Source organism: Meles meles, chromosome 1 (assembly GCF_922984935.1).
Source record: "Meles meles chromosome 1, mMelMel3.1 paternal haplotype, whole genome shotgun sequence".
In the NCBI taxonomy this organism is placed as follows: Eukaryota; Metazoa; Chordata; class Mammalia; order Carnivora; family Mustelidae; genus Meles; species Meles meles.
The window spans coordinates 109,807,767-109,833,950 of NC_060066.1; the positions used below are offsets into that span (position 1 = coordinate 109,807,767).

Sequence of the window (26,184 nt, forward strand, 5' to 3'; positions counted from 1 at the left end):
TGATTCTCCCTCTGCTTCTGCCTGCTGCTTCCTCTACTTGTGAGTGCTCTCTCAAATAAGTATCTTTAAAAAAAAAAAAAGTGTTCTTTGTTACCTATTAAGTAAAAACCCTGGCTTTTAAGACTCTCCGCAATGGTTCCAATCTAACTTCCCAGTATAATCTCAAATGCCTCCCCTCCATGGTTCCTTGGGCTCCAAACTGTTCTTTTCCTTAAATATATCTTGTAATTTTCTATTTGCAATTAATTCTGTTCTTTCTGCCTAAAACATCCTATTATCAAAATTCTACCCATCTTTCAAGAGCTATCTTAAATTGCCTCTTTTGTGGAATAACATTTTTTGCCCTGAGTGAAATTATTTGTATTTTCTTATCTCTAGGAATATTGCATTGAATAACATGCAGAAGCACCTTGAAAACTGTAAAATGGTCAAGCGTTAGTTATTACTGAATTGTCTTATCCAAAAATAATTATTTGGTACCTATAGTCCTAGGATAGTAACATTTTCAAGGTAATTCTGGAAATTCATCAAGGTAAGCTACATACAGGGAGGAGTAAATAGTCCAGTTATTTTATATTCACTTTTAAACCAAGAAAGCTATTTTCTACCTTGGTATCTCACTTAATTCCCTATCATAAATTCCAAATGACTTTTAAAATTCTTACCAGAACTCTGGAGGACAAACAACGGACATTAACATATCTGACATAATATACATAATTTCAAACATTATGAAAGGAATTGCTAAAGTTCACAATGCATTTTAAGCAGGAACTACTCTGGGAATAACATTCATTTGAAAGAACACAGCTGTTCCTACCACCTTATTTCACAAATGAAGCAGCATATGTAGGGGCTAAGAGTTTGGGGTCTAGTCAAACAAACCTGGGTTCAAACTAAGCTCCATTACTTACTAGCCAGAACTTTGGAGCAAATTACTTACTCTAAGCCTCAAATTCCTCATCGCTAAAATCTACTTCTATCTTAAATTTATTCTGATAAAAGAGGCAATGCTTATGGAACACAATGCTCAATACAGTATGGATGGGGTCAAAAAATTTAAAGACAGCAAAAACACTGTGAGGCACAGGGAGGTTAAAGATTTGCTCAATGGGGCACCTAGGTGGCTCAGTGGGTTAAAGCCTCTGCCTCCCGCTCAGGTCATGATCCCAGGGTCCTGGGATTGAGCCCTGCATTGGGCTCTCTGCTCAGCAAGGAGCCTGCTTCCCTCTCTCTCTCTGCCTGCCTCTCTGCCTACTTGTGATCCCTCTGTCAAATAAATAAAATCTTAAAAAAAAAAAGTGTCTCACTATACTTTACAATGAAAAATTGTGTATAAATACTCCTTTTTAGGCCTTATGCAAATAATACATTTTTGAAGTAGTATATAAATTATTTACACACATTATTGTGATAAAACCTTTAATAAGAGCAAAAGCACTTATGACAATGAATTTTCCCCCTGGATTTGCTTAAATCAAGACGTATCAAAAACAAGTTCAATTCTCTGGCTCCCATCTCAGAGATACAGAGATGATTATTAGCAGGTACCCAGTTCATTGCTGAGGCCTGGTGAGCTTTTCAGATTTCATCCTGCTCCAGGAATAATTAGTTAACCTCACCTGTCTGGGTTATAGTTTACTTATCTCTAAAAGAGATCATACTAGGTTTTCCTTAAGGACTTTAGCAGTTCCTGTCTCCTTCCACCTTTTTTATCCTAAAGCTCTCTCATACTGTTTTGAAATTAGAACTCTAACTAGGACCTGAACACATAAAACTTTTAATAAAATGTTAATTTTATAATAAGGAATGTTTTTTTTTTAAATTTTTATTTATTTGTCAGAGCGAGAGAGCAAGCACAGGCAGACAGAGTGGCAGTCAGAGGCAGAGGGAGAAGCAGTCTCCCTGCCGAGCAAGGAGCCCGATGCAGGACTCGATCCCGGGACGCTGGGATCATGACCTGAGCCGAAGGCAGCTGCTTAACCAACTGAGCCACCCAGGCGTCCCTATAATAAGGAATGTTTTAACTTCTAATCAAGTATCCATTTTTCAACACCGCTTCCTGGTAAACTCCAACTAGAGGAAGTTACAGGAGCTCTAATGGCTCCTGTGTTTGATCCATTCCCAGTAGGTTCTCAACAGGCAACATGAATTGGGAAGTGGAGATATGGTAAGAATTTTGGACTTCAATGGATACTGATGCTGACCTAAATACTCCTAAAATCAAACCAGAAACATTACATTCTGAATAGAACCACATCTAGTCAGATTCTTTGGAAAAGAAAAAACAAACTACACGTTGCCTTTTAGAAGATTTTCTATTTTTTTAATTAGTAAAGAGAGGAAATAGGCTAAATTCCTGAATCCTATTCCACTTTACAAACTGACCCATAACATCCTCCTTGGACTCTTCCTGTGTCCACTTCACCCACAACACACATCTCTCATCTATGTACCTGTTTAAGGAAATGACTTCCTGTTAAGACTATAGCCAAGACCAGAGGTAATCTGCCTTGTGACTCTCTTGAAGGTTAACAGATTTGTTCCACCCTCTTTTACCCACTGAACACCTCCTCCTTTACTCTGCTGGAGAAAAACAGCATTTATCATTCTTGCTTCAAGATGAGGTGAGGAATTTCCATCAGACATCAAAAATACATATTCATCCATTCAGCCATCCATCCATCCATCCATCCATTCAGTATATACACAGTTATGAATGACAAAATTTTCTTTTTCCACAGCAATTGCTAGAAGTTGGGAGAAAAGATCACCTGAAGACCCAAACTCCAATACTTATAAATGTGTGAAAAATATCATACCAACTTTAAAAATAACTCTTTAATCATATGCACATAAGGGGAATAAAGGGTAGCACCAGGCTGACTGGGGAAGGGTCTAAGGTGTTTTCCCTATGACCCAATGTCAGCTTGGCACAGTTCTGAGATCACACACACAAGTAGGACTGGGTTGGGAAGTAGAGTAAGAGGACTGAAGAGACAAAGGCAGGAGGGGAGAGGCAAGGGCTCGCAGTAGTTTCAGTCGGTGGACTCCAACACAGATTCGCTCAGTGCAAGGTCCCAGTAGTGTTCAGCCCCATGCTTTTTGAAGTGCTCTCGAGCCATGTTCTCTGTAGGGCACTGTTTGAACTTCATCTCCCCAAAGCTCCGGTCTTTGGCTGTACCCTGGGAAAGAGACATCTGTAGTAAGAACACTGCAATTTTTAAAAAGATTTTATTTATTTTTTTAAGTAATTTCTACACCCAGCGTGGGGCTCCAAACTACAACCCCCATATCAAGAGTTGTAAGCCCCACCAACTGAATTGGCCAGGTGCCCCAAAACATTGCAATTTCTGATTTAAATCAGATATAATACTCTTTTCTAAAACCTAGTAGCATTTTTGGGGTGCCTGGGTAGCTCCGTCAGTTAAGCTTCTGACTCTTGATTTCAGCTCAGGTCATGATCTCATGATTGAGATAAAGCCCGCATCGAGCTCTGCAACCAGCAGGGAGTCTGCTTGAGATTCTCTCCTTCTCCATCTGCCCCGCCATGTGCACATGCACACATGTTCTCTCTCTAATAAATAAATCTTTATTTATTTAAAGATTTTATTTATTTCAGAGAGAAAAGCGGGGCTGTTGTTTGCATACAAGTAGGGTGGTGGGGCAGAGGGAGAGAGAAGCAGACTCTCTACTGAGCAGGGAGCTCCACGCAAGGCTCGATCCCAGGACCATGAGATCATGACCTGAGCTGAAGGCAAACACAACAGACTGAGCCAGGAGTCACCTCTTAAATAAATCAATCTTTAAAACCTAGTAACATTTGTGTAGCAATGTGCCTAGTGAGCATGATTTTATAGTAAAAGCTACTCCAACCTCCACTCCCTTGGATATTTGTATAAGTCTCCATGAATTTATAGGCATAAAGGCTTCAGGGGTTGTTTTTGTTGTTGTTTTACAGTTCTTTTTTTTTTTTTTTTTTTTTTGATGAATAAAGGATGAAGAATTCTGTGCTCTGGTACCTGGGTTAAAGAGCAAATCAGGAAGGACTATGGAGGGTGAGATAGGATGAACCACTAACCCACCAGGCCTCTAGAACTAGATTTGGGCCTTAAAGGAGAGAACCAAAGGCTGAAAGATCTCCTTCTACCAAGACTCAGTGGGACCCTGTATACAAGCAGGCGGCTTTGGGGTCCACAGACCAAGAACAATATGAGGTGAGGGGAAGGGGGAATGGGAGCAATGTGGGGGCTATCCAAGGAGAACTACAATAGAAAACCATACAGTACTGGTTGTGTAACCACAATCTTGCCAAAGGTGCCAGCAGCAATGGTAGTCACTTTGGCATGCACTTTAGTGCTATCTCAAGAGACTCTCAGGGATGAAATTCCAGTAAGAAGCTAGAGTAGAACCTGGCTTGTTTCTGAACCTCAGATACAATTCCTGTGGATTCTCAGAGATAAATGGAAGAGAAACTGGAAGAGATGAAGGGGTTGGGATCTTAAATATGCAGGTGGGGTATTATGGTTATTATTCTAATTTGTATGCATAAATTGGACAAGTCTGGGATAAGACAAAAGGATACATGAAGAACATTAACAACTGCCTATAAAGAGTGGTCTTTAAGAATCAGAGATTAGAAGGAGACCATTTCAGTAAGTGTTCTTCTGTGTTATTAGAATTTATTTTAATAAGCATTTACCACTTTTGAAATAATACTTTTGTAATAAAGAACTAGTTACTAAACATGAGTACTTTTTTTTTTTTTAAAGATTTTATTTATTTATTTGACAGAGAGAGAGATCACAAGTAGGCAGAGAGGCAGGCAGAGAGAGAGGAGGAAGCAGGCTCCCTTCGGAGCAGAGAGCCTGATGCGGGGCTCGATCCCAGGACCCTGAGATCATGACCTGAGCCGAAGGCAGTGGCTTAATCCACTGAGCCACCCAGGCGCCCCAACATGAGTATTTTTAAAAAATGAAAGATATACATGTACTCAATATGAAAGAATAAAATAAAAACATTACATCAACACAAAGGTAGAAAATACAATGTAAAAAATGTATTTTGGAGTGGGAATAAAAGGATTACTGCAACACATCAGGATAAGGATATAATTATTCAAGAAAAAATTTTAATGCTTCCTGTAAAAACAGGATGGTATTTTATGCTTCACAAACAATGAACAATCCTTAATTGACATTTTGGCCTGAATAAACATAATATTCATTAATTCATTCTTTCATAACGAACACTGGTTCACCAGATTTCAGGAATGAGGGAACTGTATAACCAAAAAACAAGCTCCATTTTACAGAGCATTATTACATAGTAATCTAATTCTGCTCAGAAAAAAATTGACAAATAGAAAGGGAAAATAATATCCACATTTTGTAGACAAACCAACAGTAATTGATGTTAAGTGTTTTGTCCAGTTGAACAGCTAGTGAGTGGTACTGCCCAGTCTCCCAACTTGATATTCTTAAGTCTAGTACTTCTTTCATTATATTCAGACCAAAAAAAATCGCACAATCCATTTCCCTCTTTCCACATCTCATATCCAGGACTATGAAATAAACAACTTGGACGAGAGTTTGTATTCTTGCCACCAGTTTTCCATACTCTCCCCTGCCCCTAGGTGACATACACTATATACTCATCAATATAACTGAAATATAATCAGGAAGAATCTGATGCCAAACATTTACCACTGAACTCCAAAAAGAAACATAAATTGCTTAAGGAATCAGCCATCGCTTAGTTTTACCATTCCACTGCTCCTCTAGATTGCTATAAACAACCAGGAATTAGTTAAAGTTCTGCTTCAGTGGTTAACAGAAGATCACCTACCTCCCAGACTAGTACACATTTGTTGGTTTTCTTCACAGCTTCTTCATCAGATTCCTCATCATCTGGAAAAGACAATATAGCTAAATCTTGCTCTAGACTTAGACTAGAGATCAAGATTTAGGTTCTAAACAAGGAGTATTCAAGTCTACTCCAATTCTTTTAAATGTTGTCCCCCTCTTTGCCATGTATCAGAGTCAAATTTCTTCTGTCATTTTTATTTCCCCCAAATTAGACTGAAAGCTCCAAACAGCCAGAGATACTAATTAATTCAACATCTATTGAGCACTTATTATGTATCAAGAGCTGCCTAGGTACTGGGAATAAGGAGAAAAATAGAAATAGAAATAGAAAAATAGAAAAAGACAAGTAATCAACAATAAAATCTTGTTTTAAGGGGCGCCTGGGTGGCTCAGTCAGTTAAGTGTCTGCCCTCAGCTCAGGTCATGATTGCAGGGTCCTGGGATCAAGCCCCACATTGGGCTCTCTGCTCAGCAGGAGCCTGCTAGAGAAGCTCTCCCTGCCTCTTCTCCTGCTTGTACTCTGCCTTTGCCAAATAAATAAAATCTTAAACAACAAAACAAAATAAAAAACCTGTCTTAAGCACTTTGAGAGCCAGGGATCAGATGCCAACATGATAGAGTACCTTATCAAGGAGTTTTTAATCTAGGGGAGGAGGGCAGATAAACTAAATGAAAATATCTTAGAAACCTTGCAAAACCAAAGAAAATATAGGTCAATTGTAGTAAAAAAGTGTACTTTAAGTAGGGCACAAAAATACTTTAAGAACAAAAATTTAAGAGGTCCAAAGTTAGGCAAAATTAAGAAAAATAAGGTTCTCTGTGCATGTTAAATGCTAACCCAGGTTTCCAAAGAAGGGAAGAATGAATATTGATGATTCGTGACCTTCAAGGGGATATCAAATATATACATGTAATTTATATTTTATACATATATAAAGTTGGGCAAAAGAATAAAAGTGTATATAAGTTTTGCCTTCAACCCTTTAAAAAGCCCCCCCCACCCCAATACTTAGACAATGCACATGTAAGTGCACAGCTTGGGCTGCCTGGGTGGTTCAGTTGGTTAAGTGTCTGCCTTCGGCCTGAGCCATGATCCCACGGTCCTTAGATCAATCCCTACATCAGGCTCCCTGCTCAGTGGGGTGCCTGGTTTCTCTCCCTCTGCTTCCACTCCCCTTGCTTATGCTCTGTTTATGTCAAATAAATAAATAAAATCTTTAAAAAAGAGAGTATTCGTAGCTTGCTACGTTTTCACAAACTCAATACACTCCCTAGCCAGTGACCAGGCAGACAGGGAAAACAGCTCATAGAAAGGTCAGGCAGAAGAATAACCAACAGTCACACGCATCAGCACATAATAAATACTGTATGAATGTCTATCATGTTTGCAATCCAAATGGGTCTTTCTAAAATTCCTAAACATTATCTAGTGTGAGCAATTTTCACTGGGAAGGAATGGCTGACGGGACAGAGCGCCACCCCCAACTCCCGCTGAGTCCCCTTGAACCCCCATTCACCATCTCCCTTTGTGCTCGTTGTCTGCTCATCCCACTTTATCCGATGCAGCATGAGACGCTTAAATTTCTTCTGGGCCTTGGGGCCTGGAAACAGAGGAGGAGAACTTTGCCAGAAAGGTGGAAGATGATGAAGTAAAAAGAACCTCTAAGCGCATCTGTTACGCAGACCTTAATGTGGTAGTTGAAGCAATCCCAGGAACCACATCTTAGGTCCTTCTACTCCAATAAACACAGAAACAGAGGCCCAGGATATTACAGCCAGGTATGGCTCTAAATCTCTTATCTTTTCTTTTCTTCCCACCATTCTCATCACTTCAAGGCCTAGGTTGCGTGGGGACGGTCTCCCTCCGTTTTTTCAGACTCACCCCCTTCCACTACTACCACGTTGACATCCTTGTGCAGTACCACCACCCCTGTCAGGTACAGTTGCCCAGCATTGGCCTCAATCTTGAACTTCTTGGCTGGGTTGCTCAAATTTCGAACTCTGGAGAAGGGAAAGTTTAGTTACGGCTTTTGTTTTAGCATCAATTGCTGCCTGAATGGAATGGCAAATAAACAGATGGATCCAAAATGGTTTTCTCTCTAAAAACAAAGCCCTTTGAAGTAAGCAAATACACTAATGCTTGAAAGCTAGAATCAATGAGTATCAAGGTAATTCCACGGTCTTATGCTTCAAAGACTAGTACTGTACACCCTACAACAAATAGCAAGTAACTGAAATGTTCTCTAAGAAAGGAGAAGTATTTGCCATCATCCAAAAATATGTGTAAGCTAACTGTTCTTGACAGTATAAAGATCAACAAACTCTGTCTCCTAGATGCTTATAACGTAAAGTAGTCAGAATGCTATGCATGGAAAATTTCTAGAACGCTACACAAAAAGATGTTAGTCGCAATTACCTACAGTAAGTGGTGTCAAGGGATCAGAGAGTAGGAAGGGGACTTTTTCAGTAAGGGCCTTCTATAGTATTAGATTAAAAAAATTTTAATAAGCTTTCACAACTTTTCTAATAAAGTACTTTCATAATAAAGAGCTAGTTATTAAAAAGGAGCACACTTAAAAAAATGGAAGGTACACAAGCACTCAACATAAAAGAATAAAATGAAAACATTAAATCAACAGGAAGCAGAAAATATTTACAATGTATAAAATATACTTTGGAGTGGAAATAAGAGGATTACTGTAATAAGTGAGGATAAGAATATAGTTTCTGGTTTAATGCTTCCTGGAGAAATAGGTTATTTTATATTTCAACAAAGGATGATGATCCTTAGTTCACAGGTTTGTTTCAACAGGTATATTCATTCATTCCTTCTTCAGAACTAGTACTGGTTCACTGAAAAGCCTCAGAGATCAAAGATTAAGTCCTTAAACCTCCCTCATTATAAAAGATTCACTAGCTCCGGATTCACGTTGGGGTCATAGGAGAGCAGGGACTGATGTTAAGTGTGCTGTGTCCACAGTGATTCTGCCTCAAGCACTGGGAAAATTTTTGGTATTTCTAAGGCAAAGGCTGGCCCAGATTGGACACCTACCTATATACAGATATGTGTACCCCCTGTGAAATGTCTTCTTTAAGCTTTTTAATTTTCTTGACCTTTCTCTGTTCTGCTGTAAGTTTTCGGGCAGCGTTGGCCTCTTCATGCGCTCTGTCGTGACAGGAAGGACATCCACAAGTGAGAAAGGCATTGAAGATCAGAGGCAAAGCTGAGGGAAAGAGAGAGCAACAGAGGACTCTCCCCTCCCTCCAAATATGGATCCCCCCAGAAGAGTCTGGGAAAGGTACTTGCCCTGGGTTTCCACCCAATCCCATGACACTTACTTCTGTCTTTTTGCCATCTGAGCTCTGACATGGGCTTCTACCTTCGTGGGGTCTTGAACAGCTTCTGTTCCTAATACTCGCATCAAATTTGAAATTCTCACTGCATGCAGAGAGAGGATATAAAACAATTAATTCTCCAGCTGAGATAACCTGTCCCCTCTTCTCAATTCATACTGTTTACCCACTTGAAATCTCTGCCAAAGTTCATTTCCTCCCAAAATCCCTACCTTGAAAAGCCCATCCAATAAACTCAGCATTTGTGGAAGGACACACAATCTAAATAGTTGGTATACATTTACTTATACTGCTTGAAAATTTATGAAAGATAAGGAACTTAATTTCTTTGGTATTTTTCACTCTGATCACAGCATTTAGTTAAAGATCCTACAGTGCTCACTCAAAAGATAAGAGTTGTAATGGGAACTACAGGAGTGAAGGTTTCTTTTAACAGTATCTTTGTTTTTCAGATATTAAGAATTATGTACAAAACAAATTTATGCACACTCTGCAGCTACTATCTTCATGTATTTCAAGACCGTTATTCTTTCAGGAAGATCACAGTGTTATGTATTTTCATTAGCTTTAAATGACCTCTATAGTGAATATGCTGACCTGCCTTAGTAAGATTAGAAAATTTAGGAAAGGAAGAAAAGAATCAATGAATGATTCCGAGAAATGGAAAGCACCCAAATATAGAGAGATGAGAAAGTTCTTCTAGAATTACAGAGATAAACAAACGCACCACCCTTTCTTCCCTCCAAGATACATACCTTTGGGTTCTGGAGGAGGCATCAGGCCCAGCCTGACTTTCTCTTGTAGTTCCTTCTGTGCTTCCCTCCTTGTTTGCCTTCGAAGTTTCTTCTGTTCCTTCTTAGTAAGATATACCCCCAGAGTAACTGGTGTGTCATTGTCAACTGCCAGGTAAAGAAATTAAAGTATAAAAGCAATAAACCCATCAGAGAAATGTAAGTGAGTATCAATCACATTAGAAGAAATTTAATTCTTACTATTTTTAGGTTGTGATAATGGTAGTATGTTACTTTTTTTTTAAAAGATTTTATTTATATTTATTTATTTGACAGAGAGAGAGACAGCGAGAGAGGTAATACAAGCAGAGGGAGAAGCAGGCTTCCCGCTGAGCAGGCAGCCTGATGTGGGGCTGGATCCCAGGACCCAGGGATCATGACCTGAGCTGAAGGCAGATGCTTAAGAACTGAGCCACCCAGGTGCCCCTAGTATGTTACATTTTTTTTTAACTTTCTTATCTTTCACGAGAGTGTTCTAACTTTTTTCTTGAAGGAGTTGAATGCTTTAATCAACTGAAAAGTGGCCAATATAGAAAAGAGAGAGCTGCTCTAGTTGCCTTGTCTGAGGATTTACGGTAGGTGGGGCCACGATGATGAAATTTATACTTTTAAAGTTACAGGGATTGGGGAAAATCCTCTAGACTCCCAAAGCAGGTTTACTCAAATTTTTATTTAATTTTACTTATTATTAGTTTTAAAGGTTATTCATTTAAACAATGTCTATATCCAAAGCGGGGCTCAAACTCATGGACCTGAAAGCAAGAGTCACATGCTCTTCTGACCTGAGTCAGCCAGGCACCCCTCAACTTTTTACTATTTTTTGAAGATTGATTTATTCGTTTTATAGAGTGTGTGCATACATGCAAAGGGGGAGGTGGAGGGGGAGAGGGAAAGGGAGAGAATCTCAAGCAAACGCCCTGCTGAGTGTGAAGCCTGACACGGGGCTCCTCTGGATTTCTTTTCTTCTTTTTAAAGATTTTACTTATTTATTTGACAGAGACACAGCAAGAGAGGAAACACAAGCAGGGGAAACGGGAGAGGGAGAAGCAGGCTTCTTGCTGAATTGGGAGCCTGATGCGGGGCTCGATCCCAGGACCTTGGGATGATGACTGGAGCCAAAGGCAGAGGCTTTAACCCACTGAGCCACCCAGGTGCCCTCCCCTGGATTTCTTGACCCTCAGATCATGATCTGAGGTGAAACCAAGAGTCAGACACTCAACTGAGCCACTCACGTGCCTCTGAACTTTTTGTTTTATTTTCTTTTTTAATTAATTATTTATTTACTTGACAGAGAATGAGATCACAAGTAGGCATAGAGGCAGGCGGGGGGCGGGGGAAGCAGGCTCCCTGCTGAGCAGAGAGACTGATGTGGGGCTCGATCCCAGGACCCTGGGATCATGACCTGAGCCGAAGGCAGAGGTTTTAACCCTCTGAGCCACCCAGGTGCTCCAACCTCTGAACTTTTTAAAACAAACACAATCCCTGCGTTCATCCAATGATCCACACTGATGACATCTAAGTAGAGTCTTACTAAGTACTATTCAGTGATTCCCATACATTGTATTACCTCAAGGTCTCAATCTATTTTTCCAAATTTACTAATTGAGGTATTGTCTCCTTTAGTCATACCAAATCTGATGCAAGTATTAAAATCTTTAATGATCTGTGGGGTTCCTGGGTGGCTCGGTGGGTTAAGCCTCTGCCTCCCGCCCAGGTCATGATCTCAGGGTCCTGGGATCAAGCTCTGCATCGGGCTCTCTGCTCAACAGGGAGCTTGCTTCCCCCTCTCTCTCTGCCTGCTGCTATGCCTACTTGTGATCTCTTTCTCTGTCCAATAAATAAATAAAATCTTTAATGATCTGCATAACTCTTGTTGAAGAAGATGTAACAGTTAATATTATCTCTACATGTGAGAAGATTCCAAGTAAATCTAAGTGATTTACCCAAGGGATTCAGCTAGGTAAAAACAGAGCCACAACTAAAACTTATCTCTCTTTTGAGTGAGGCAACAGACTTTTGCTACAAAAATGAAAGAGAGAATGGGTAAAGACAAAGGAGACTGAAGAAGGGTAGGTATTCAGTTATGGTGTACAAGACCGGAGTTGGGAGTTGAAGATAAGAATGCTTTTCATTTATTTATTTTAAGTAGGCTTCACACCCAATGTGGAGTCCAACGTAGGGCTTAAACGCACACTCCTACCTGGACCGAGATCAAGAGTCAGATGCTAAACCGACTGAGCCACTCAGGCATCCCCAGAATGATTTTTTTAAAAGATTATATTTATTTAGAAATAAAACAGAGAACAAGCACAGAAGGGGGAGCAGCAGGCAGAGGGAGATGGAGAAGCAGGCTTGCCGAGCAGGGAACCCAACGTGGGGCTCAATCCCAGGACACTAGCTGAAGGTAGACACTTAACGACTGAGCCACCCAGGTACCCCAAGAATGATTTTTTTAAAATCCAGTTTGTTACACACATCAGTGAAACCATCTCTGGAGTAGGCCTCACTGCTCTAGAGCTGCACTGTCCAATACCGTAGCTAATAGCCACACACATACACTATCTATCTGCCTACCTATCTAATTTTAAAGATTTACGTATTTATATATATATATGGAGAGAGCGAGCACGTGCATGCATACAAGGAGGAGCGGCAGAGGGAGAGAGAGATAATCTTAAGCAGGCTCCACACCTAGCACAGAGCCTGACACAGGGCTTGATCCCACAACCCTGACATCATGACCTGAACTGAAACCAAGTCAGATGTTAACCATGTGAGTCACTGAGGTGCCCCACACATACACTATATAAATTGAAATTAAAAATTGAACATAATTTAAAATTTAGTCTTTCAGTTTACTAGTGCAACTCTGTTTTCAAGTGCTCAGTAGTCACAAGTGGACAGCCGGTACTGTACAGTCAGCACGGGTAGAGAACATGTTCATTATCACATGAGTTCTATTGGATAATACTTCTCTAGAGCCTTCACTGAGTAAGCTATACATTACCTGGAGGATTGAGTTGGGCTGGATGTTCAACAAGATTTGTGATTCCAAAATAATCTTCTCTCTTGGGATTTTCCTCTGTACTAAAATTGGAGGAAGAAGGGAAAACAGGATATGTGGGTAGAGACAATTCCAAGAGAGAGGAAACACAATGAAAAATGTACTCTCCGTTATGTGTTCTAGCACTTTTTAGTGTTTGTTTATCTACAACATGTAATTATATTACATGTTACATAATTTTCAAGATGAGAAAACTGGCTCCCACTAAGGTTGGACATATTCTCCACACCAGTCATTCTCAACCTTTTTCCTACGCTAACATCCTTGATAGATGTCATATTCTCTCACTAATAATGGTAACTCGCTGGGACAGTAGTTGACAAAGAAAGGGTAAGGGGAAAGCCTGAGACACAGTCTCTTAAAGCCATGTATCAGAATTACAGAGCAGATATAATTAAAGCTCTCCAAATGTTTCCTAAATGCTTTATTTATCATTCTCTCCCCCACCAATTAAGAATCCTTCCACTATTCCGGGACTGGATCTTCAAGAAATATAAAAACCTAATGTAAGGAATAGAAAATGTAATTAAGAAAACAAATAACTATGTATAACAAAAGCAAATATAAAACTTACATTTTTTTCTTTTAGATTATTTGTGCCTATTCCTTCGAATGTTAACCCCCAAAATTAAAAAAAACCTATACAATATATTCTTCACAAACACATGAGTCTGTGTATGGTTACCTATTTCCCCAGGATTTTAGAATTTTACTTAATGCATGAATATCATCTCTCCCAATAAAACTCCAGCTTTATTAAAAGGTATTAACTAACAAACTCACAGGTCAAAGCCATTGGGGATGATGTAAGAGTCCCACCACTCAATTTCAGGGATATCTCCTTCCTTTAGCTCTTTTTTAGGAGCAATGAGGGCCAGCCTAGTTGAAGTATGGATGCCTGTTTTTCGAGCTGCCTGTGAGATCTCTGCCTGCAGCTTCTCCAGTTGAGCCTAAAGACAAGATAAAACAAGACTTGAGATAAAATAGAGTTACAGAACACAGGGTTATGATAGAACCCCGTATTTTAAAGCACTCTCTTGTTGAACTCTTTATGCCTAATGCAAAGAATTCAAAATTTCTGAAAGCTTAGAAGAACTTTCCACTTTATTTTATCCTTAGTTGATTTACATACTACTACTCTCAGCACCACCCGCTTCACCCCACAGTGTGTGCCTATAGCAAATACACAGAAATGGAATTTCATGAAAACACCATTCTTGGAGGATGAAAACAAGAGCAAAACTCACTGAATATATAGTCAATCCAACTCTCCACGTGTGGAGTTAATTTATCTGCAGTAAATGTTAACACCAGGCTAGCTTTCCTCAGTCACTCAAGAATGTTCTCAATTGGGCGCCTGGGTGGCTCAGTGGGTTAAGCCGCTGCCTTCGGCTCAGGTCATGATCTCAGGATCCTGGATCGAGTCCCGCATCGGGCTCTCTGCTCGGCAGGGAGCCTGCTTCCCTCTCTCTCTCTCTCTCTCTCTGCCTGCCTTTCTATCTACTTGTGATCTCTCTCTGTCAAATAAATAAAATCTTTAAATCTTTAAATGTGCTCGCTTCGGCAGCACATATACTAAAAAAAAAAAAAAAAAAAGTGTTTGTATGTGAATTTTCAAACTCAGTTTTATTTCCACGTAAGCAGAGTGTAATTAAGAAGACAAATCAGCTAAAAAAAATCAAGGATTCCAGGCATAAATGAAGTATTTTAAAAATTAAGTCACTGTTTTATTACTTGTGTATCTAATTGCTAAAACTTAAGAGAACTGAGTTGATAGTATTTTAGGACTGTATTAAATTTCCTTTTCCCCTTCCTAACTTCTAGTTCTGGGTTATGTTCTTAACCAGGTACCTTTGTCCGTAACCGCTGGGCAATCTTCTCAAATTTGCCCTTGTCATGGAATTTAAAAGTGCGTCTCTGGCGCTGGGAAGGGGCAATTGAGACTCGGGGGTCAAAAAAGGTATTAGACTCCATGTCTTCAGATGGCTTTTCTTTTAGCTGTTGTTTGAATTGTTCCCTTTTCACAGCACGAATATTGGCCTTCAGAGTAGGCATGCGGTGCGTCAGCTCGATCTCCTTGCCAGTTGCATCTACAGTCCGGCCTTGCTCATCGAGAATCAGTGGTGTAGGTTTAGTTTGATCTTTTAACTCCACCTTCCTGAGAAACAGCCCACCAAAAAATAAATGCCATATGGGACAATAAATAAAGCAAATAAAAACAAAAGAAAAAAAAATCAAACCCAACAGAGAGAACAGGTTACAAAATTCTAGGGAATATAAATCCATCAGTGAATATTAACAGCTTGATTGAAAACATCAAACTAAATATTTGAGTATAGAAGACAATCAGATGAAATGAATTTATATCTACATTACACTGATAAGAATTTGCAATCCTATTTCACTCCTAAATTTCTGAGTCAGATATAATATGCCAAACCAACTGTAGGTGATAAAAATAAAGCCTATTATCTTTACCCAGTGTAGGGAACACTCAGATCTGGGATCACTCACTGTGATTTAATGGATTTGGCTCTGAGTTAGGAACCAGGAGACCTGGTTCTATTCCTAGCTCCAACAATAGATAAATAATCTTGAGAGCTTGTTTGGAGGTTCTAGCAGGGGAGCGCAGCTACTTGTATACCCTTGACCGAAGAACGGTCCTCTCCTCTATCCGGGAAGGTCATCCTCTTCAACCGAGCGCGCAGCTTCGGGAGGGATGCACATGGAGTGGTGAGGGAGGAAGGGGACACCCACCTAGCCAGCCAGATCAGCCGAATCAACCCTGGCGATCAATGGGGTGACAGATGTCGCAGCCAGATCGCCCTCACATCCTAGATAAATAATCTTAACCTCAGTTCTACCAATTGTAAAAAGAAGATAAATTCTGCAACAAGGAAGCTAAAATAATTCATCTGGTATTTATTAAGCATATATAAGAAATATAAAACTAAGAAATGATGTAGGCTCCTTGGAAAAAGAGGATCAGTAACATTTCAGGGTTTTGTTTGTTGTTGTATTTTAACTTTCAAAGGAATTTATTGCTTCTCCAGCAATAACGAGAGGTTCAATGAAACAGATACTCACGGGGGAGCAATGCCCATGGCATGGAGATTGGCCAGGCCCACCATGTTGGCATTGCCAATGAGCCCTGGCTTCAGTGCCAGCTGGGCTTGGATGCGGGCTTGTAATTCAGCTGCTTTCCTTGCCTTCTCAATGGCATCATTCATGAAAGTGGCAGCCTGGGAGGGCTGAATAGTGTTGCCAATTGGAAGTCGCTCTGGTTGGGAGGAAGAAGGAGTCTTTGGCTGTGAGATAGAGAAAAAGAAGTCAGAATCAGAAGAATTGGGCAGACAGGTCACACAAAAAGACACACACACACTGGTAGATTGTAGGGTGGAACATGCAGTCACCTTCCAGACTCTCAAATGAGTGGACGGCAAGAAATCTTTGCTAAAGTCTTCTTTTCACAGTACCTGAGGAGTAGGGGGGCTAATGAAGCTCAGCTGTTTTTTCCTCTCTTCGATTTGTCGTGTAGCTGCCTCCATCATCTGTTTGATCTGTTCTCGATGGGGAAAAAAAGTAAAAAAACTGTTAACATCTCTCTCTTCTTTTTTTTTAAGATTTATTTATTTGACAGAGGTAGAATGAGAGAGAGCACAAGCAGGGTGGGCAGCAGAGGGAGAAGGAGAAGCAGGCTCCCTACTGACCTGGGGCTCGATCCCAGGACCAGGATTATGACCTGAAGCAAAGGCAGATGCTTAACCAACTGAGCCACCCAGGCACCTCAAAATCTCTTTTTTTATTTCTCCTGTATGGGTTCCTAAACACAAAAGACTTTTAGGTATAGAGAACTAAAATGCTTGAATGAACCCATCATATTCTGCCTATACGATTGGCTAGAAATTTTAGTAAAGATAAGCCTATATAGTTGAGCACTGAAATTTTTCAACCCATCATCCTACTGAAGGACTGGCATGTTAGGTAGTTAACATAATTTGACGATTAAGACTTGGGTTAAGGGGCACCTGGGTGGCTCAGTGGGTTAAGCCTCTGCCTTCAGCTCAGGTCATGATCTCAGGGTCCTGGGATGGAGTCCCGCATCAGGCTCTCTGCTGGGCAGGGAGCCTGCTTCCTCCTCCTCTCTCTCTGCTTGCCTCTCTGCCTACCTGTGATCTCTCTCTGTCAAATAAATAAAATCTTTAAAAAAAAAAAAAAAAAGACTTGGGTTAAGTGTCCGACTCATGTTTTTGGCTCTGGTCATAATCTCTGCGGGATGGAGTCCTGCGACAGCCTCCATGCTCAGCAGGGAGTCTGCTTGAGATTCTCCCTCTCCCATTGCTTCTCCCCTACCTCACTCAAAATAAATACATCTTAAAAAAAAAAAAAAAAAAAAAAGCCTCAGGTTAAGAGAAACCTGAGCCTGAATTTTAACTGACACTTAATGCTTGTGTGACCTTGGACATGGTATTTAATCTCTAAAACTCCAAGTGTCTAAACAGGGTAAAAATAGTACCTACGTTACAAGACTATTACGAGCATTTAAATAAAACTCCTAACAGAATCAACACAAATGACCATACTTTTTTTTTTTAAGTGTACTTATTTATTTTTTGGAATTTTTACATCCAACATGGGATTCAAACTCAGGACCCTGAGAAAAAGAGTTTCATGCTCTTCTGAATGAGCCAGCCAGGTGCCTGACATTATCATACTTTGTATGAATACCTGCTTTGGGTAACTGGAGATGACAAACCAAAGACCTGTTTCCTAGTCTCTGTAAAACTCTTTTGTCCTGGGGCGCCTGCGTGGCTCGGTGGATTGGGCCGCTGCCTTCGGCTCAGGTCATGATCCCGGGGTCCTGGGATCGAGCCCCGCATCGGGCTCTCTGCTCCGCAGAGAGCCTGCTTCCTCCTCTCTCTCTGCCTGCCTCTCTGCCTACTTGTGATCTCTCTCTCTGTCAAATAAAAAAAAAAAAAAAAAATCTTAAAAAAAAAAACTCTTTTGTCCTAAAGAATATGAAAATGGGGGTGCCTGGGTGGCTCAGTGGGTTAAAGCCTCTGCCTTCGGCTCAGGTCATGATCTCAGGGTCCTGGGATCGAGCCCCGCATCAGGCTCTCTGCTAACCAGGGAGCCTGCTTCTTCCTCTCTCTCTGCCTGCCTCTCTGACTACTTGTGATCTCTGTCTGTCAAATAAATAAGTAAAATATTTTAAAAAAAGAATATGAAAATGATAAGCTTTGAAAATACAGTCAAGTAACTCTTTTTGAATTTTCCAAAAGAGACCTTGCTGCCAAGGTGCTTCATGGTATTTTTTGAAATTTATTTTTATTTTTTTAAAGTTTTATTTATTTAAGTAATCTCTACACCCAACATGGTAGTCAAACTCACAAGCTGCATGCTCTTCTCACTGAGCCCACTAGGAGCCCCTTTAAAATTCACTTTTTTTAAACATTTTTTTGAGTAGGTAATATATTTACATAGTTCAAAATGCAAAAAAAGTACAAAAAGGTATATTATTTCTTCCACCCCCTATTCTCTCTAAAGCACCAACATTCACTTTCCAGGGCACCTGGATGGCTCAATCGGTTATGTGCCCAACTCTTGATTTTGGCTCAGGCCATGATCTCAGGGTGATGAGATCAAATCACGTGATAGGCTATACCCTGGGAGTGGAGTCTGCTTAAGATTTTCTCTCTCCCCATCTCCCTCTGCACCCCCTACCTTAAAAAAAAAAAAAAAAAAAAGGAAAAGAAAAGCAATCCATCTACTCATCTATACACATATATGTATACACATATATGTATATATTCTATTTCCCTTCTAAGAAATTTTAAATGGCACAAAAAATATTTACTGTTTGTAAAGGTTAAAGACTTCACTTACTTATTTATATGAGAAAGAGAGAGAGAGAGAATAAATTGGAGAAGAGGGAGGAGGGAGAAGCAGACACCCTGCTGAGCAGGGAGCCTGACATGGAGCTCAATCCTAGGACCCTGGGATCATGACCTGAGCCAAAGGCATATGCTTAACTGACTAAGCCACCCAGGTGCCCCCAGATAATTCCTACTAAAAAAAAAAACCCAAAGTCGGGGTGCCTAGGTGGCTCAGTTGGTCAAGCATCTGACTCGGTTTTGGCTCTTGGATCGAGTCCTGTGCTGGGCTCTGGTCAGCACAGAGTCTGGTTGGGATTCTCTCTCTGTCCTCTCCTGCTTGTGTGAGCTCTCTCTTTAAACAAATAACATCAAAGGAAAAAACAAAAAACCCCACAACCCACCCCTGCCACCCCGACAGAGTCAACCTGAAATTATTTTTAGTGGATTATATCGTCTTATCTCTGCATTATATTTGGAAATTCTCCTTTGCCATCAAGTTGAGTTCTGATTATTTCAGTAATTTTCTCAATGACTCAACGAGGTACCCAACTAGGAAAATGATGTATGTAATACAGCTTGTTTGCCACATAACAGGTGCTCAGTAAATACAACTTCAAAAGTCTTCCCCCATGCTAAACACTAATCCAAATTAAGGTCACAACAAATCTGGACCCATGCATCTCTTGCTTCTTCAACTCATAAAATCACTGCTTTCAGTTCCTAATTACTCACCTGGAGCTTAGTTAGCATACCAGGACTTTCTGAGGGAGGTCCAGGGATCACTTCAGGCTCCTCTTCCACCTCCTCAAAACGGGGTATCCGTCGCTTCTTTACTCCTGATGATTCCTTGGAGATTTCAGAGTCATCACCAAACACTTCCTAAGGAAACCCAAGACGAAAGAAGAGTTGTCTCCCTGCCCATGGGAGAAGGGAAGAATCAACCTAGTCCCTATCAGCATTTTGTGGCTTTTCCCAGAGTCCTCTAGTCCCTCCACCAAATGGACCATCTCACCCAACTTCATCATTCTCCTACTCCAGCCAAGGAAATTTCATCTCTGTGTCCTTATAAATGTTCCCATCTCAAGCTCTTTATAAAAGCTATTGCCTACATTTGTAATGATTTCCCTCAATTTTTCCACACCCCTATTCCAAATCCTGCCTGAAACTCACCTCCTCCGGGAAGTTTTCCTCATAAATAATCTCATCCCACTCTGATCAAACTGCTGTTTCATCTTAGCCCTTAGCCCTTAAGACCTGGGCTCATGCTACATAAAATTACATCGCTGATATTCTGCTTGCCAAGTGTTAAGTCTTTTAATGTTAGTACTTTCTCCCAACTAGAGTCTAAGCTCTTCCAGGACAGGGGTTTTCTCTTTCTTCTTCAGTATTCCCCAATAACACTTGTTGTCATCAAACAATGGGAACTCAAATATGTTGACTAATTTGCAAGGTGAATTTTAACAGGACCAAGAGTGGCCAACTGGAAGGGACAATGGGAAAAAGCAAATGTACACACCGGTGGTAGGCTTTGGGTGACATCCCCTCTTCACTAGGAGGGCTCGTGTTTTGCAAGGACATATCCTCGGCCAAGGGCGAGCGCTTCCTGGAACTCCTACAGTTCAAGAAAAAGGACTCTCCCATAATATATTGTGTGGGGTGGGGACCTGAATGGACCAAAATGGGACCCATATCCCAAGGCTATCTAGATACCTCCTTCAAGAAACCGTTTTCATTAATCCCACCCAATGTAGTGACTTCATTCACAGCATGCCTTAGAACTTACACAGCCACCTGCCCTATTATAGCACTAACTTCGCTCCACAGATCTATGTATACTGTGGATCAAGCATTCCCCCTCAACAAACAAATTCAATGTCAGTCTGACTCTACAGTCAACTCTAAAATACATAGGAAACCGCTACTTAGATTTTGTAATTTGCAACTGCATTTTGTTGTTACATCCCTCCCACCCCAAGTTGCCAATTCCTTTGAAGCAAGGGCTATTTCTCATTCCTCTGAACACCTTACAATGCCTTAAACATAAAAGGCACACGATTCTTCCCTTGGTACCACAGCCTGGCCAGGGACCAAGCCAACATTGCTTATTCAGTCTTTGTGCCTCAGGAAAAGCAACAGGATAGCTAAGGTTTCAAATGCACTTTGGAAGGTTTGATGGGACTCACAGGAAAGAGTTCTTAATGGAAGAGACAGAAAAGAGAGAAATCAGCCACTTGAAGCTGCTAATATTGAAAGAAGGCACGATGAATCAGCAGTCACTGAATAAAAAGTGAAGGAGGTAAAACAGAAATAATGGTCCTTTTAAGCACTCCACTCATGGGGCCTGATGACCAGAAGAATGCTATAGAGCAAACAGTAGGCTCTCAAGACATACAGTAAATAATAATTTTTGTTAGTTATTCCATCTACAGGTCCATTCCAGAGAAACCTCTCTCAAAGGTGCAACAATGAGGTCTACAGCAGTGGAGTCATATTCTGAATCATTCTATTAGTTACCAAGTAATCCAAAGAATAAAACCTTAGACAATCAATTTATAGGTAGTAGCAAGGGGGAGGGTGGAGGAGACATAAGGAAATATAAGAACCAAAAACTCCTAACTGTACATGAAACAGGACAAAGCTACCAACTGTTTCTTTGGAGTATTTCAACCCATGAACTCAGGTAGTTCATCACCATAAAATGGTGATAATACAAGTTCACCTCTCCTTTAATGTCTAAGTACCTCTCTTGAATATTATGTATTCTAATAGGGGATATCAAAGTGTGGGGCATGTAAGCTCAGCAACTTTGTTACCATTCAAAACACTCCCCAGCTCATCAGATAGTTAACTGTAACCTACCTTCAGCTCTCTTTTTCTGCTCCTGTCACTGCTAGACTTGGAATGTCTAGAGCTTCGGCCTTCCTCCACAGCCTCAAACAGTTTGTCCACAAATCGGAGAGTAGAATCATCAAGAAAAGGTTTCAGATGGTCTGACAGGAAAAAAAGAGATGATAGGGTTGAAAAGTAAGAGTACTTAGTCCAACACTAGGCATATAACAGATACCAACACTGAAATTTTATCCCCAGGAGGGAGGGAAAGGTCTTCCTAAGTTCTTTGTAGGATTCCCATAAATCCTTTTACATTGAATGACTTTACTTTTTGAGGTAAAATTTCAGTTAGAATTTTTTTTACAGTAGAAGTAGCACAGCCAGAGCAACCTATTCAGATTGGGCATCGAGGTTTATGATGAATAGGGCACCTGGATGGCTCAGTCAGTTAAGCGCCGGTCTTCAGCTCAGGTCATGATTCGAGGGTCCTGGGATCGAGTCCCAGGTCAGGAGGTCCCCTGCTCAGTGGGGAGTATGCATTTCCCTCTCCCTCTCCCCCTGCTCATGCTCTCTCTTAAATAAATAAAATCTTTTTTTTTTTTTTTAATTTTATTTATTTATTTGACAGAGAGAGAGATCACAAGTAGGCAGAGAGGCAGGCAGAGAGAGAGGAGGAGGCAGGCTCCCCGCGGAGCAGAGAGCCCGACGCGGGGCTCGATCCCAGGACCCTGAGATCACGACCCGAGCCGAAGGCAGCGGCTCAATCCACTGAGCCACCCAGGCGCCCCTTAAATAAATAAAATCTTAAAAAAAAAAAAAGTTTATGATGAATAATCATCCCAACTCTTCCCAAAGAGCAAGCTATAGGAGACTACCATAAACAAATTCTACCTTCCTCAACTTTTTTCATTTTTCAGAGACTTTGATATATTTGGATGTCAATCTCAATCTGAATATACCTACCTATTTTAGTATATTTCTTAAGTAAATATAACTTAGTCAATTCAATATACTGGTTAAAGGAGTAGTATAAAAAGCCAGAAAAAATGCAAAATTAGTCACTTAGGCTATTTCCATTATAATGCAGGAGAAAATAAAATGTGGCCTAATCTTTTTACTCCCTAATCACTCCCAAAAGAGAATTTGGGGAAATTCAAAGCAGCATTTGGGATCATACTATATGTTAAGTCCAAAGATTCATGAAAGGACATACCAGCTGCCTTCTTCTTGTCCATGCCCTTCCCCACACAGTTCAGTGCTGCTGTGACCACTGTGGGCTCTGAGAAGCCCAGCACCCTCTTCACTGTCTTCTCTATCCATGGTTTCAGCTCATCCAGCTCCCTCTTAGACAGTGCCATTCTTCAGGAAAAAGAGGGTAGCTCAAATGGGATTCAGTACTGCACCTAAAAAGAAACCAGGAAAAAGCTGTTAGCGGGTAGGAAAAGACCATTCCAGGCAATGTTTAGTATATCAGGAATGACATCTCCAACCCTCTTCTTAATCAGGCAAGTGCCTGTACTTCATTTCAAGCCAAATACTTCCCTGAAAACCCTTATTTCAAAGCAGAAAGAGTCACATTCTGTTTGTAACCCTAACTCAGTAAGTATCAGTGCATCAGTAAATTTGTGGAATAAACAAGGAAACCCTGGGAATAATCTAGTCTGAGTTTTAGATTCTGTTTTGGTCCTGTCATAACAAGGGTTGTTGGTAAACATATTAACTTGAAAACAAGACTGAAAAGCCCACCCAGAGACCAGTTTTTCTATTTCTCCTGCTTCCAGGCAGGCATTCCTTAACCCAGCCTTGACTCGTAAGTTTCCTTTCTTTAAAGGGATGAATAAAAAAAAAAAAAGGAGGGCTTATCTGGGTCAGTCATTGTACATTAAAGTTCATAATCGAGGGTGCCTGGGTGGCTCAGTTGGTCAACATCTAGCTCTTGATTTTAGCTCTGTTCATGATCTCGGGGTTATGGGACTGAGCTCCACGCCAGAGTCCATGCTGGCTGTGGAGCCTGCTTGAGATTCTCTTTCTCCCTCTTCCACAGGCCTTCCCCCAGCTATGATTTTTTTAAAAAGGCTCATAATCCTGGGGAGCCTGGCTAGCTCAGCTAATAGAGCATGTGACTCTCAATCTCAGGGTTGTGAATTCAAGCCCCACACTGAGTGTGGAGCCTATTTTAAAATAAATTAATTAATTAACTAATTAATTAAAGCTCCTAATCCTTAAGAATGTTGTCACATTTCTCCATAGTCATATTCATCCCTGTGGAAATTCTGTACCCAGATCATTTTCTCTCATGTTCTACAGGATCTGTCAGTTGACTTCATAAGATTAATCCTTCGGCTCAGAAAAGAATACCCTCATTTTGGATGTACCTTCTCTCTCTCCCTTTTCATCTTTATATTTCTATTTTTTAGTTTAGCAGAGAAAACACTATCATAAAGGACCATCTACAATAAACCTTTGTTATTTAATGGAAGTTAGTATAACTTCAACATTATTCATGGTTTTTTTTCAATATTTTATTTATTTGATAGAGAGAAATCACAACTAGGCAGAGAGGCAGGCAGAGAGAGAGGAGGAAGCAGGCTCCCTGCAGAGCAGAGAGCCCAATGTGGGGCTCGATCCCAGGACCCTGAGATCATGACCTGAGCCGAAGGTAGAGGCTTTAACCCACTGAGCCACCCAGGCGCTCCAACATTATTCATGTTTACATTTTGCTCTCCCATTTAAATAGCAAAGCTCATGAACACAGAGAAAATTTTATTTCTCTAATTTTCTCCGTAAGTGCCTAAAGTCAATAAACAGCACTGATCTCAATTTCTAAGCAAACTTCCTCCCAGCAGTGCTACAAATCAGGGTCTCTGGGAGTCAATCTTTCAAGATGTTTTAAGACATCTTTTCTCCTAAAAGATAGTCTGATTAATTTCTACATTCTTGGTAGGTTTATCCTTTGTAAGACCTGTTGCTAAACAGCATATTTAATTTTGGTATAACCACAGGAAGCTAGCAGATTAAAGTCATGAAAATAGGAGTAAAGATTTTGTGACTCAGGGACACGTTATATGAATAATTCTGTGGCAGCTCTATTCAACTCTCATGAGATAGCAGTAGAGTCTATAAATTTCTACATACTAAATGTGCATTACTCAAAAAAAGCATACTCAGACACCAAAGAGAGTGAAGAAAGAGTTCACCCTGAATATTTGAAACACTGAACTCTACCAGCTTTGGGACAAATAATTCCTCTGTGCCTTAGTTTACTCATCTTACAAAATGAGGCCCATTTCCACACCTAAATCATCCTTAATCATTCAATAAATACTTATTGCTAACTACTAGGTCTTAAGTAGTGTACTGTGTTCTGAGGATACATAGGACAGTGAACATAACAGACAATCCTCTCTTTAACGGATCTTATATTCCACAATAACTCAATCGTGGGCTGGAAAGTGTAAGCAATTTGAAAATCCAAAGCAACAAATGAGGTACCACTCTATTAGATGAAATGTGTGCCCAAGTGTCATGCTAACAAATGCATTCAACTTCGATCCAATCCTCTAGGAAACTAAACAGCCAGTGGGCAAAAATAAAAGTTTCAAACAGTAACCAGCTTTGTCACTAATCCAATGTTCAACAATAAATGCCTGGGGCGGGGCGGGGTGGGGGTGGGAGAAGAGGAAGGCAGAGGATCTCTGAATGAGCAGGTAGCAGAATCCAATCTTCTGAAGAAATTTCGTTACTCCGTGCTCTTCTTTGCTATAAGCTGAGTTTCCCCCCCTGCAACCGCTCTTCTTCAGTTTGCCCTCTTCCTATCTCCGACCTGCTCCCTACCCCCCCTTGTTCTCCCCAAACTCATCCTAAAGCTAGTCTCCCCAACCCGTCCCCTTCCCGCCCCCGCCCTTTTCCTCCCCACAATCTCACTCCAACCCATTCTCCCTCAGAACCTTGTACTTCTTTCGGCTTCCTTCCCACTGAACGTTCCCGCCTCGGTCCTCCCCTTGGGCTGAGCCCTGGCCCTCACCGCTCAGACCGGAGGATATCCTCCCAGGGCCCGGGGCCACTACTCACCTCACAAACTTCAGCCCCTGAGACGGAGCCCGAACGTTACACCGGAACCGGAAACCCTCCGACCGCCCTACGGCCTGCCGTCGCTACCGCCACAGCCGCCGCCACGCCGCGGTCCCCCGACATGTGACGAGGAAGGGCCGGGCCACCGACCCGCGCAGCCGTAGTAACCTCTTTCCCCTCGGCGGAGCGCATGCGTGCGGGAGCTGTAAAGTTGGCACATAAAAGTTCCTCCTACCTCTTTAAGTTTCTCCAGCGAAATCTGGGAACTAGAGTACTGCGAAGTTTATGTTGTCTGAAGCAGAAACTGGACTGCTTGCAGTACTCCTGAGGTG

At 41.0% G+C, this 26,184-nt stretch overlaps 1 protein-coding gene across 4 annotated transcripts; it reads right to left on the minus strand.

Moving 5' to 3' along the window:
* Positions 1-2,826: 2,826 nt before the first annotated feature.
* Positions 2,827-25,977, minus strand: PRPF3 (pre-mRNA processing factor 3). 4 transcript variants are annotated; one of them, XM_046019734.1, is made up of 16 exons: positions 25,853-25,977; positions 22,995-23,184; positions 21,812-21,942; positions 19,685-19,831; positions 16,553-16,636; positions 16,164-16,384; positions 14,928-15,234; positions 13,860-14,026; positions 13,020-13,099; positions 9,977-10,120; positions 9,207-9,306; positions 8,920-9,033; positions 7,750-7,868; positions 7,385-7,468; positions 5,848-5,909; positions 2,827-3,185 (listed from the first exon to the last, which is right to left on the minus strand). In XM_046019734.1, the coding sequence occupies exons 2-16, from the start codon at positions 23,137-23,139 to the stop codon at positions 3,039-3,041; spliced, it is 2,052 nt and encodes a 683-aa protein (XP_045875690.1). In that variant the 5' UTR covers positions 23,140-23,184; positions 25,853-25,977; the 3' UTR covers positions 2,827-3,038. The 4 variants fall into 4 exon arrangements, with proteins under 4 accessions (XP_045875690.1, XP_045875699.1, XP_045875707.1 ...); XM_046019743.1 differs by lacking the exon at positions 25,853-25,977 and adding an exon at positions 25,729-25,800; XM_046019751.1 differs by lacking the exons at positions 22,995-23,184; positions 25,853-25,977 and adding an exon at positions 20,469-20,564 and having other exon boundaries at positions 21,812-21,943.
* Positions 25,978-26,184: the final 207 nt, after the last annotated feature.

Bases quoted from the DNA above. Each gene is read 5' to 3' on its own strand.
- PRPF3 (XM_046019734.1), bottom strand. From the start codon at position 23,139: ATGGCACTGTCTAAGAGGGAGCTGGATGAGCTGAAACCATGGATAGAG. The intron at 16,637-19,684 runs GTGAGTAATTAG...CATCGAGAACAG, and splicing joins GTATGCTAACTAAGCTCCAG to ATCAAACAGATGATGGAGGC. The intron at 3,186-5,847 runs GTAGGTGATCTT...TCTCTTTCCCAG, and splicing joins AATGTGTACTAGTCTGGGAG to GGTACAGCCAAAGACCGGAG.